We start from the raw sequence: 10,995 nt of genomic DNA on the forward strand, positions 1-10,995 counted from the left end.
CGTTCCCTTCCCCGCTGCGCCGGCCCCGCCCCCGCGTGACGTCACTCCAGCGACGCCACGTGGTTCCTAGGCACGCGGGTCGCTGCCTGTGCCCGCCTTTCCCGCGGCGGCGATGGTGGAGCGGTGAGCGTGCGTTCACTCGTGCAGGGAGCGGTGCCTCAAATCGCGCTGCGCTGTGCATGGAGCGGCGCTGGGAGAGCGCCCGGCACACGCGGCATCGGCATGGAGTAGCTAATTAAATAAATAGCTCATTAAGCGCCGTTAGTGGGCTGCGTTTGTGCACGCTTTAGATACGGTGTTGGATAGTGCTGTGGATCTGCGTGTAAGGGGCTGCGCTTGGGCTGGGCCTGCCATAAATCTCTCTGCCAGGTCCTGCAGTGGAGCTGGCGCATGCATTAGGTAGCACATTGGGTGGGCACAGGTGTGTGATGATTGGGGTATGGCTTTTACAACCCAAGTGACTCCGTACATTTAAAAGTGGATGAAATGCACGCTGAGCGTCTTGCATCCCTCGCTGATCCACCTTGCTGCACAGTGGGATACGGGAGCAAAACCCGAGCGGTACAGCACAGCCTTCGTCCTTCTGGAGGTGCAGAATTGTCGCTGCTTTTTGAGTGTTAGGTGCGGCGGGGATGCACGGAGCTGCAGAGGTGGGTTGGGACCCTGCCAGAGGGGTTTTCTAGCGCAGGGCTTTTCTGGGTGTCCGCAGCCTGGCATGGGACTGTGGAGCAACAGGCCAAGAGAGAGGCATGTGCAGGGATGGGGTAAGCCAGGAGCGTCCTGGTTTCCCCAGCCTCCCACAGACTCCTCCGTGGGGTATTTTGCAAGGTGGCAACACCGGGAGCAATGCATGGGGTGGGGAAGGGACACCAAGCATTAAAGCCACAGCACGTGTGTCAGCTGTGTACCCGTGTACCCTCTGCTGAGTAATTAGTGTTGGGTGTCCTTGAATGCCCGTGGATGGACCCACTCGTGTGAGTGGCAGGAGTCCCTGCCTGGGCTGTTGTGCAGCTCTTGGGGTCCCCGCAGAGAGGCAAAAAAAAAAAAAAAAAAAAAAAAGGAAAAGCAGTAAATGAAGCATGGAATCATTCCAAGCACAGGCAGCCTGCAAGGGAGATCAGAAAGAAAATGATGCCAAAAAAAACCACCTCCGGGCACAGCCAGGAGCCAGGCTATGGCATTGACTGGGCACGGTTAGAACTTTGCTGAAGCTGCTTTGCATTCCTGCCTTTCTGTGTGCTCTGTGCTGTGGCTGACTTGCCTGTGCCAGCCCTCCTCCACCACAGGCACTCCCAGGAGGTCCCACCTGAGCCTTGCCTTGCAATTAATCCTCACTCCTCGCTGTCTGCTAAACCCTGCCAGACTTCTGATGAAACTAGGCTGGCTTGGATCCAGTTTATTGTTCTCCAGCTGCAGCATCAGACACTGCCAGCACTTTTTTATGTTGTAGTAAGGGAACAGGCTTGGGATCATTCCTTAAGTCTTGCTGCATAGTTCTCTGTCACCCCAGCAGCTGAGGCTATGCCACACTCTCTGAGCTGCTCAGTCACCATTCTCCCCACTTCCTGAACCTTTCTCAACTCATCCATAGCCTGGAGGGAGACCCAGAGGACCTGGTGATCTGCCTGGAGTTCATGCTGGGTTGTGTGGGACTAGGCAGCTCCTCTTTGTGCCAGGATGCCGTGGGCTTGGCACATGCAGTGACTTCCCTGCTTGGACTCAGCAGGGAAGCTGTGAAGCTCTTGCAGCCCTGTGGATGGTGGAACCTGGGCAAGGAAGGAGTTGAAGGGCAGTATCACTTACAGTTTGGATCTGCTTTACTGCAGGTCAGCCGTTGTGTGAGATGCTGCCAAGTGCTGGTGTCTATTACTTCCCGTGGGAGATCAACAGCTCGGTCCCTGAGGGGAAGACACTGAGGACATTTGGCAGGTGAGAAGGGTACCCTGCTCTCCTTGCAGGCCAGGCCTTTCCTTCACTGACTGAGCACACCCTTTTGATTTGTAATTGGATTTCTGCACAGCTGAGCTTCCCGAATTGATCATTCCCAGGTTATGCTGCTATGACCTGGCCCGATCTGAAGCCATTCTCACCACGCAGCACAACTCAGCTCAGTACCAGGTCTGTGTTGACACCAAGTTTGTGGAGCCATTCCAAGCCCAAGTGGGATCTTCCTATATGGTCCTGGGAGAGGCTGAATACAGGGAAGGTAAATGCTCTGGGAACTGGTGCCTTTTGCAGCTCTTCATGGTACATTAGCTCTTTAAGGCTCCTCTCGTGCAGCTCCTCCATCACACGAGCATGTGATTCAAGGTAGGAGCAGCCTGTCTCTCCCTACTGACCATGAGAAGAGCCATCCTTCTCTTGGTGAAAATCTGGTCCTCTGGCACAGGATTTTTTTTGAAACAGGAAGCATTTCAACCACATTGCTGGGCTTGTGAAACCTATGCTAAAAAGCCTTCTGGCATCACTGCCAGCCACCACACCAACTGTCTTCACCCCAAAGGGGGCAGATTGCAGCAATATCTCATTGCAAGTAACTGGGTTGGTCTTTGCCATTCTTGAAAGGCTCTAATAACATATTATCCCAGCCCTCAGACATGTGAGGAATGCAGGCAGACTGTGTCATGCAAGGCACCCTGTTGTCCTTTCCTGGTGTGCCCTATGTTCCAGCTGCTTGGTGCTTTGTGTGGAGAGTTGATCTGAGCTAGGCCATGGGACAGTGAAGCAAATTCTTTGTTATCTTGGCCACACCTGATAAAAAGCATTCACATTCATACCTTAGAAGTCCTCATGGCATATGGAAAGCCACACTTCACATGGCCTCTGGAGAGTGACCTGCTAAACCACTGCTGCAGAATTCCTTTAGAAAATTGTTATTTTGGTCAACCCAGCCTAGAGGAGGGAGTCAGCCCCATTTTGCAGGGGTTGGAAGGGGAGCAGACTGAGATGGTGGCTGTGTCGCCAAGGCTCTGTCACCAAGGTTTGGCCCCTTCTGTGCAGCTCCACGTTGCCACTTGAAAGCCACCAATGAACTGTTGTTTGTAGCCAGCTTTGAGCATCTTCTAAGCCCTCTTGTCTGCACATGGGTGTTGAGGAATGAGCTCAAACCTATCACTGCTGCTTTTCAGCCAGGGAAAATCAAAATGCATCCAGCCACAAAGAAGACAGATGGCAGGCACTGGCACTGTTCCCCAGTGCAAGGGGAATGCAGTGTCAGTCACCAGCATTTTGTAGCCATCAGGGCAGAGGGAAAGCACATCACTGAATTAAGCTGCTCCTGCTGCTCACATCAGTGGCAGCATGCAGCCAGACTGTTCTCCTGAAGTTCTCAGGCTATGATTATTTGCCCAGCTTGAGTCATATGTTGCCTGAGAGAACTCTCTGTCTCCAAGCTGCTCTGTTTTCCTTTCTCCAGAAACTTCCAGTCCTGTGGTAAAAGCACGAATATTGATCTGCGTGGAAGGGATGAATGTGGCCCTGCTGGAACAAGCCATACAGGAGCAGAGGAAATACTTCAATGAGAGGCAGGAGCAGAGGGAAAGCAGCACATCCTGACAGCAGCTCTGAGACCAGCCACATGCTGGTCCTCGCTCTGCCATTTATAACAAATATGTTAAAAGTCAGTTAGGGGGTGTGTTTGCTGTGGCAAACAGCAAAGTCACTGAACAGGGAAACACTTGAAGACTGAGTCAGTGTATGTATGTGACTGTGGGCTGTCCATATCTTGCCCCAGGTGTCATGACTGAAAATAGCTCTGGGAAGCAGGTTTGTTGTCTGCTTGAAAGGATGGTTAAGGAAAGGGAACCCTTGGATTACACTGGTTCTTTTGTTATGCACAACATGAAGGAGTCAGAAGAAGTCTCTGAATCGAGTTAAGCAGCTCACCTTTGGCAGATGGGGGAAAAGGGCATTAGCACAAAGTTCATTAGCCCAAAGTTCATTAGCCCTGCCTGGCTGCGGGCCCATGAGTTCCTGTGTTGGGGTACCCTGACTCAGCTGCCTCACAGGAACATTCCTGCCAAAACACTCACCTATCTGGACTGACTGAAGAAACAAGAAGAACAAAGAGTCACTATTTTCAGTAGCACCTGCCTCTTCAGGTGGGAAGAACTGGTATCTAAGGGGAGGATTAATTCTAACTCTAAAATAAATATTTGCAGTAGCCTGAGTACTTGACTTTCTTCTTTGACACAACTAAGTTTAAGAAACCTTAAATCACTATTTTTGAAGTATCTAAAGATTTTGATTGAAATTTTCCTAAATAAAGATGAAAAAAGAAGGCAGCCTGTCTTTTATTGATTAAATCCCTCTTTCTTGCTGAGTCAGATGTGTTAGGCCCTGCACAAACCCTACAGATGATGAAAGAAAATTCAGTTTTCCTCCTCCTAAGTACTGGGTGTGTATGGAAGTGACTGACTTTAAAAAAGTTGCAACAAAAGGAGATGAAGTTACATCAGAGCCATTCTGGTGTAAGAACATAGCACCAGCCCCACACAGCTGTATTATACCATTGGCAAAAGGACAGAACATTGCTAATGTCACATGGGAATCAAATGTTTGTGCAAGGGAGGGAAGACTCCTGTAGTGTAGAAATCCCCAAATTTTGAGTGAGCCGTGCCTGTGGTTTGCAGGGGAATGCAGCCATCTCCAGCCTTTTCTGTTAGCACTCAAAGATTTTGAGCTGCTGGCTCAGCAATGAGTTAAATCAGCCCTTTTTTAGGTCACCTAAAATTGGAGTCTACCCTGTGGACCTACACAGCTGCAATGTCCATGCCCACCCAGAGACATGGAGGCCTCAAGTCCTCCAGATGAAATTCCCTTTGGCTCTGCCTTTCCTGGTGCCACAATACGTAAGATTACTTTAATCTCATCTTCTGCCACCTATTAAGTCAATGATTAATTCCCCCTCAAGGACATCTCCCGAAAGGCTGACTGAGCAGCACAGCCCATGTTGGGGAGGTTCAAGGGACAATTGTGCAAGACAAAATAAAAAGGGGAAAAAAAAGGACAAAAATTAAAAAAACTCCACACACAACACAAAAAAACCCAAAACCAAAAAAAAAAAATCCCCACAAAACCCCAACAAAAAACTAAAAACCAAGCCCAAACAAAAAAAGCACAACCAAAAAACACCAAAAAACCCCAAACCCAGAAAAACCCCCCACAAAAACCTCCCTCGCTCCCCCCAAACCAAACAAACAATAAAAAAGACATTTCTGCAGGGTGTTTGCCCTCAACATGTCCCAGAGAGCCATAATTATGAACACAGTTACTCCACTGATGCCCAGCACTGTGCAGATGGAGCAGGAGAGCTTCCCCTGGCCCTGTGCAGTTTGTGCCACTCTTCCTGAGGCCCCAAAGTACATCTTTACATCAATTCTCCTCAATTTTTGGCTGTAGCCAGCACGCTGCACAGCCTGCTGCAGAACACCCAGCCCTGGGTTGCTCCTGCGTGGCTCTGTCCACCTGAAGATCCCCGGACACCCCAGAGCCCACCAGGCCGCCCCGTCCACCCACAGCTGCCCCAGGCAGGTCCCTGAGGGCTCCCTCAAGGCTGAGGGAACACCAAGGTGGGACCCAGACCCCGGCAGCACCTCAGGGAACGCCTGGGGGGCTCAAAAGCTTTCCCCACCTTCCCCTTTTTGTTTCCCGCTTTTTTCCCTCCCCTCAGAGCGCGGTGCGGCTGCCCCCAGCGCCATTGCCAGGCCGAAGCAGCCCCATGGAGGCCATCCAGGCGTCGTTCCAGAAGGTGGAGAAGATTGGGGAGGGCACCTATGGCGTGGTGTACAAGGCTCGCAACAAGCGCACGGGGCAGCTGGTGGCCCTCAAGAAGATCCGCCTGGACGCGTGAGTGGGGCAAAGCCCTGGGCCTGCCATGGCGCCAGGCCTGTGCCCAGTATGGTGCGAGAGGCACAAAAAAAGCTTGACATGAAGGGAAAAAAGGTGTCTCTAGGATTAAAATAATCTTGTGTATTGTGGCACCAGGAAAGGCAGAGCCAAATGGAGTGTTGTCTGGAGGGTTTGGGGGCTCCGTGTCTCATGGGCATGGCAGCTGTGTGGGTCGACAGGGAAGACCCCAACTTTTAGGTGATCTGAAAAAGGGCTGATTTAACCCATTGCTGAGCCAGCAGCTCAGAATCTTTGAGTATGAGTGTTTAGGGGCCTGATGTGGCACCACTTGGCCATGGGTCCATGGCACAGGGCAAGGGGGAAGTAGCTGCCATGTTGTGAGGTAATATCTCCCTCAGGGCTGTGCTGTGGGGGTCAGGCAGGGTCAGCCTTAGCCCTCCAGGGTGGTACTGAGCAGGTAAAAGCTTATTTCTGTTCCCCTGGGTCATCCCTGAGCTGTGTGCACACTGAGGGGTGTCTGCCTGGACTGGGAGCCAACATGCTGGGGCTGCACCTTATGGTGGCCCCTCAGAGTGGGAGAGATGGCTGCCTGAGGGGCGAAGAGCTTTCATTTTCCCCCACCTCCAAAAAGAAAGACCTAGGAAATTAATACATTATTGCTTCTCTAAATGCACTCTTGGGTGCTTCCAAACAAGCTCTGTCCCAGGACTTGCATGTCTAGGTCATCACCTCCCTCTTCTTGCCCACAACTCCATTTCCCCCTGCCTCACCCCAGCCCACCCCAGCCACTGCTCCACCTCAAACTCAAATGCACTTTTGGGGTACAGTAGAAGAAGGAAGGGACACAGAGCCCCATTGGGCTGTGGGATCCCCCTTGGTTATGGGGTGCAGTACAGCCTGTCTCTGCCACAGGGAGTCAGAGGGTGTCCCCAGCACTGCGATCCGAGAAATCTCGCTGCTGAAGGAGCTGAAGCACCCAAACATAGTCAGGTAAGACCTGGATGCAGCCTCCCCACCAGCTCATCCAAGAGCTCCTGCTCTGGGAGCAGGCAGCAAGGGGATTCTTCTGTCCTTCCCCAGCTGCATAGGCAGGACCAAAATACACAAGAAAATGCAGGAATCCCTTACACTTCCCTGGCTTTCAGCAATACCTCATGGGTCTGCCACTTCATCAATACACTGCTGCTGCCCTATACTAAATTCTCCCCTTAAACTTCCCCTCTCTTCTCCAAAGGACCAACAGAGCAAAGGCATGTGTGGGAGGAGGGATGTTTGGGTATTTGCAGAGGTTTGGAGCAGATATTGAAGGAAGAGCCTGTACTTTTTTTACAGGCTCCTGGATGTCATACACAGCCAGAAGAAGCTCTATATGGTGTTTGAGTATCTGAATCAGGACCTGAAGAAGTACATGGACTCATGCCAAGCTGGAGAGCTTCCTTTAAGCTTGGTCAAGGTACAGCATGGAAGCAATGCCAACAGGCAGGGCAGACAGCATGTCCCTGCTGCCTTCTGCTGTGCAGAGCCATCTCAGAGCTGCTTAGACTGGGCCTGGAAATTCCTCACCCTCCCAGATCTCAAACATTGCAGCTGGGAAACCCTCATGGCACTATTGCTCAGAAATGTTTATTTCCCAGCAGTTTCCAGGCTCTGCAGCCTATCATGCTGCAGAACAAAGGAGGGATCTGTTGCTAATTGCCTTTGTAGACAGGGTGAGAGGAAGAGAAGGACAGTGCCTGGACTGGAGTGTCTCTGTCCCCACGTGGTGTGGCAGCAGTTTGTGTGTATCTCTGAGTAGTAGCCCATAAACCTATGTTGCACTGTAACAAGGGCTTTCCTCTCATTCAGATCTGTAAGAGATCCAAAGTGCATTGGTTCACACAATCCAGAGTTCAAAGTGTTTTTCATCATGGCCTTACCTGAAATCTCTTCTCTCCTCAGAATTACCTTTTCCAGCTGCTGCAGGGTGTGAGCTTCTGCCACTCGCACAGGGTCATCCACAGGGACTTGAAGCCGCAGAACTTGCTCATTAACGAAGCAGGAGCAATCAAGCTGGCTGATTTTGGACTGGCAAGAGCTTTCGGCGTCCCCCTACGCACATACACTCATGAGGTAGTGTCGAGGCCCCTGAGTGGGGTACACAATCCAGAGTGGGTGAGCAGCAGCAGCAGCACAAGTTGCTCATCCATAACAGAGGCATAGCCATGCCAGGAATGTGCTCTTAACCTCACCTGCAGCTAAGGGACCTCCAAGTCCCCACAAGGTGTGCTGACTGTCTACTGGAGCCAGGCTGCCAGCTGGGCTCCCACCTTCTCTCCACGGGATACATTTAATTGTTCCAGAGTGTGTTTTTGAAGAGTGTTCTGTTAATCCCAACCTTGCAGGCATTAAAGTGTCTGTAAATTCAGCAAGGCCTTAGCATGCTGTGATTTGTGCAGTCACTGCATTACAGCTGAGAAGTGCTGTGATTTGTGCAGTCACTGCATTACAGCTGAGAAGGGAGGGTCCCACACCATTGGTTTCATCCAGGGAAACCAGACACTGTTTGTTTGTTGGTTCCTTTCGAGGTGGTGACTCTGTGGTACAGAGCCCCTGAGATACTGCTGGGATGCAGATACTACTCGACCCCTGTGGATATCTGGAGCATTGGCTGCATCTTTGCAGAAATGGTAGGATAGGTTTAAATAATTTCTTTCATGTGCCAGGGGAGGCAGCTGCAGTGGGAAGGAGGGATGAGATACAGAACATCTAAGATACTGTGTTCCCACCCTGTCCTGGGATTTGCCTTATGGAAAGTCCACCCTAAGGGTTAGCTGGTCCTTATCTCAGAAGGAAATCTACCACCCTGGGGCCTGGCAGAAGGCTGCAGTTCCAAGTACATTGGAACATGATGCCTCTCCTTGCAAGAGGGGTAACTTCAGCCTCATTACTGCAGCATTTTGACCCTGGGAGATAACTCTTCCAGACATCCCCATGATGGGCTGCAGAGAACAAGCACTCTCGTGACATGGCAGAATGGATCTCCCAGGGGTCCATACTACCCTTGGAAGAGCTGTGGTTAACCCTGCAGTATAATAGCACTTTTCTTCTTTCCCAAAGTCCCTGAGCTGCAGAGCAGGCAGGAGGGAGCTAGCCAAGAGTGGGAGCAAGCAGTCAGACACCTATGATGTTCCCAGCCACTGCCTGGCAGAATCACTGCATTGCAACTGCCCTGGTCTGTGCAGTTGTTTGCACCTGCTTGGACAGAGGGCAGCTTGCAGCAGGAAATGGGCACACGACTGATGGAAAGGTGGGAACTGGCTTTTTCTTTTCTTCCCCCAGATGACCAGGAAGGCCCTGTTTCCAGGGGACTCTGAGATCGATCAACTCTTCCAGATCTTTCGCACCCTGGGCACTCCCACTGAGGTCACCTGGCCTGGTGTGACCCAGCTCCCTGACTACAAGGGCAGCTTTCCCCGGTGGCCAAGGAAGGAGATGAAGGACATTGTTCCAAACTTAGATCGAGATGGGAGAGACTTACTGACAGTGAGTGAGGGCTCAGACCAGGGCCTGGGGATAGACAGGATGTTTTCAAACTGGGCAAGAAATAGGGATATTTGAGATTTAATTATCTGGAAGTGTAGCTGATCTGGGTTGAATGCTCACCTCTGACATTGCAGAAGCACCAAATCATGGAATAGGGCTCAGTCTTACTCTGAAAAAGGACTGTCATTGCAGGTTCCTCTAGGAACCACTGCATTGGGAGTCAAGGAACTCTTCTAAAATAATCCCCAGAGTAATTTCAGTTGTAGCTGACTCTTGGAGCCCAGAGAAGGAAAAAGGCAGGACCAACATCTGCAACTGGGCCCAGCTGTGTGCAGGTTCAACCACTCACCCAGTTTTTAAAATCCTAAATCTGCTGGGTTTTTCTCTTGGCAGCAGTTGCTCCTGTATGATCCCAGCAAGCGCATCTCAGCCAAGGCAGCCCTCAGCCACCAGTACTTCCTCTGCAGAAACTCTGGGAGCCCTGAACAGCGACCTGTGCTGCGGAGAGACTGCAGATGAGAGGACACAACTCTCCCCAAGCTCTTGCACTTCCAGGTACCAGTGCAGATGTGGTCTGGGGCACTTAGCAGGGGCCTGGCTGCAACCCAGGGTCTTGCTTCTCCTGAGGAGCCTGGAAGGGAACATTCTAGGCTTTTAGAGACTTTCAGTCTGTTGCTGGGGGAAAGTTTGGGTTACAGCCAGGAGAGCTGTTTTGAAGAGGTCATGTGCAAAAGGTGGGAGTAATTTATCAGCATAAACCACTGACATGTAGAGAAGAAAGCATTTCTCTGAGGTTTGTCCTTCCCCTAGTAAGCTAAGGTGACACACAGTGATTTCTGTCTCCAGCACTGGAGCATCCCCAGGTCTGTTGGTGGCAGTTGCTGGCATCAGGGATGGGGGACACTTCTCTGCTCAGCCCTTTGCTGCTGTTATCAGCCAGTCTTCTCAGCGCTAGACAAGCTGTTTAGTCTGAGCTCTTTAACAGAGCTGACATCCTGCTATTTCACAAGCTGAAGAGTACTATCAGGTGCCTTAGTTTGTGCTTTAGCTCTGACCAGGAAGCCAGAAGATCCAGTTAGCATAAAGCAGATCCACTTACGATAAAGCACTTGCTGCATATGACTGGAAACAGGGAGCCGCTGAACCACTGGCTTTCCATCATCATTCCAGATGTAATACTGTTTCCTTTGCTTTATTGCCTTGGAAATGTTTTCGCTGTTCAAATGTTTGGGGGATTGTCTCTGACTCTTGGTGTGGTGTTGACATCTTAATTTCTTTTTCTTTAATATAAAATAAATACTTGTCATTTGTTCATAAACTGTGGTGTTCATTGTTTGGCAAAGCCCATCAGGCTGGTAATGCAGAACAGCCTGGCTGGTCCTTTTTTCCACACAGCCTTTCTCCCTTCCTCATCTCCTGAACCCTTTCTTTTATCCTTTCCAGCCCAAATTCTTGGCAGGTGCAGAGATGTGCTCTCAGTCCTGTCATGGAACCGGTACCAAAAGTGTTAATCCAATTTCTGCTGTGTCTGTGTACTTTTAGCAAAGAAACAGGGTATGCAGGAGCTGCTTTCTCATCAAGGACAGAAGGAAGATAAGGGGAAGACATCTGCCTTAGGAATGC

At 50.8% G+C, this 10,995-nt stretch overlaps 2 protein-coding genes across 3 annotated transcripts; both read left to right on the top strand.

Moving 5' to 3' along the window:
* The first annotated feature begins 38 nt into the window (after positions 1–38).
* TEN1 (TEN1 subunit of CST complex) lies at positions 39–4,279 on the top strand. 2 transcript variants are annotated; one of them, XM_050981194.1, is made up of 5 exons: positions 72–123; positions 479–650; positions 1,827–1,929; positions 2,049–2,206; positions 3,416–4,279. In XM_050981194.1, exons 2-5 carry the CDS (start codon positions 482–484, stop codon positions 3,553–3,555), a joined length of 570 nt encoding a protein of 189 aa, XP_050837151.1. In that variant the 5' UTR covers positions 72–123; positions 479–481; the 3' UTR covers positions 3,556–4,279. The 2 variants fall into 2 exon arrangements, with proteins under 2 accessions (XP_009092701.1, XP_050837151.1); XM_009094453.4 differs by lacking the exon at positions 479–650 and having other exon boundaries at positions 39–123.
* Positions 4,280–5,719: 1,440 nt separating this feature from the next.
* On the top strand, positions 5,720–9,891 carry CDK3 (cyclin dependent kinase 3). Its single transcript, XM_009094452.4, has 7 exons — positions 5,720–5,847; positions 6,763–6,840; positions 7,183–7,303; positions 7,789–7,959; positions 8,415–8,516; positions 9,169–9,372; positions 9,766–9,891. The coding sequence occupies exons 1-7, from the start codon at positions 5,720–5,722 to the stop codon at positions 9,889–9,891; spliced, it is 930 nt and encodes a 309-aa protein (XP_009092700.1).
* The last annotated feature ends 1,104 nt before the right edge of the window (positions 9,892–10,995 follow it).

This window comes from Serinus canaria, chromosome 18 (assembly GCF_022539315.1).
Source record: "Serinus canaria isolate serCan28SL12 chromosome 18, serCan2020, whole genome shotgun sequence".
Lineage (NCBI taxonomy): Eukaryota > Metazoa > Chordata > Aves > Passeriformes > Fringillidae > Serinus > Serinus canaria.

Excerpts from the sequence above, each read along its gene's own strand:
- TEN1 (XM_050981194.1), top strand. The coding sequence starts at position 482 with ATGAAATGCACGCTGAGCGTCTTGCATCCCTCGCTGATCCACCTTGCT. Across the intron at positions 1,930-2,048 it reads ACACTGAGGACATTTGGCAG|GTTATGCTGCTATGACCTGG; the intron begins GTGAGAAGGGTA and ends GATCATTCCCAG. Across the intron at positions 2,207-3,415 it reads AGAGGCTGAATACAGGGAAG|AAACTTCCAGTCCTGTGGTA; the intron begins GTAAATGCTCTG and ends TCCTTTCTCCAG.
- CDK3 (XM_009094452.4), top strand. The coding sequence starts at position 5,720 with ATGGAGGCCATCCAGGCGTCGTTCCAGAAGGTGGAGAAGATTGGGGAG. Across the intron at positions 5,848-6,762 it reads AAGAAGATCCGCCTGGACGC|GGAGTCAGAGGGTGTCCCCA; the intron begins GTGAGTGGGGCA and ends TCTCTGCCACAG. Across the intron at positions 9,373-9,765 it reads ATGGGAGAGACTTACTGACA|CAGTTGCTCCTGTATGATCC; the intron begins GTGAGTGAGGGC and ends TTCTCTTGGCAG.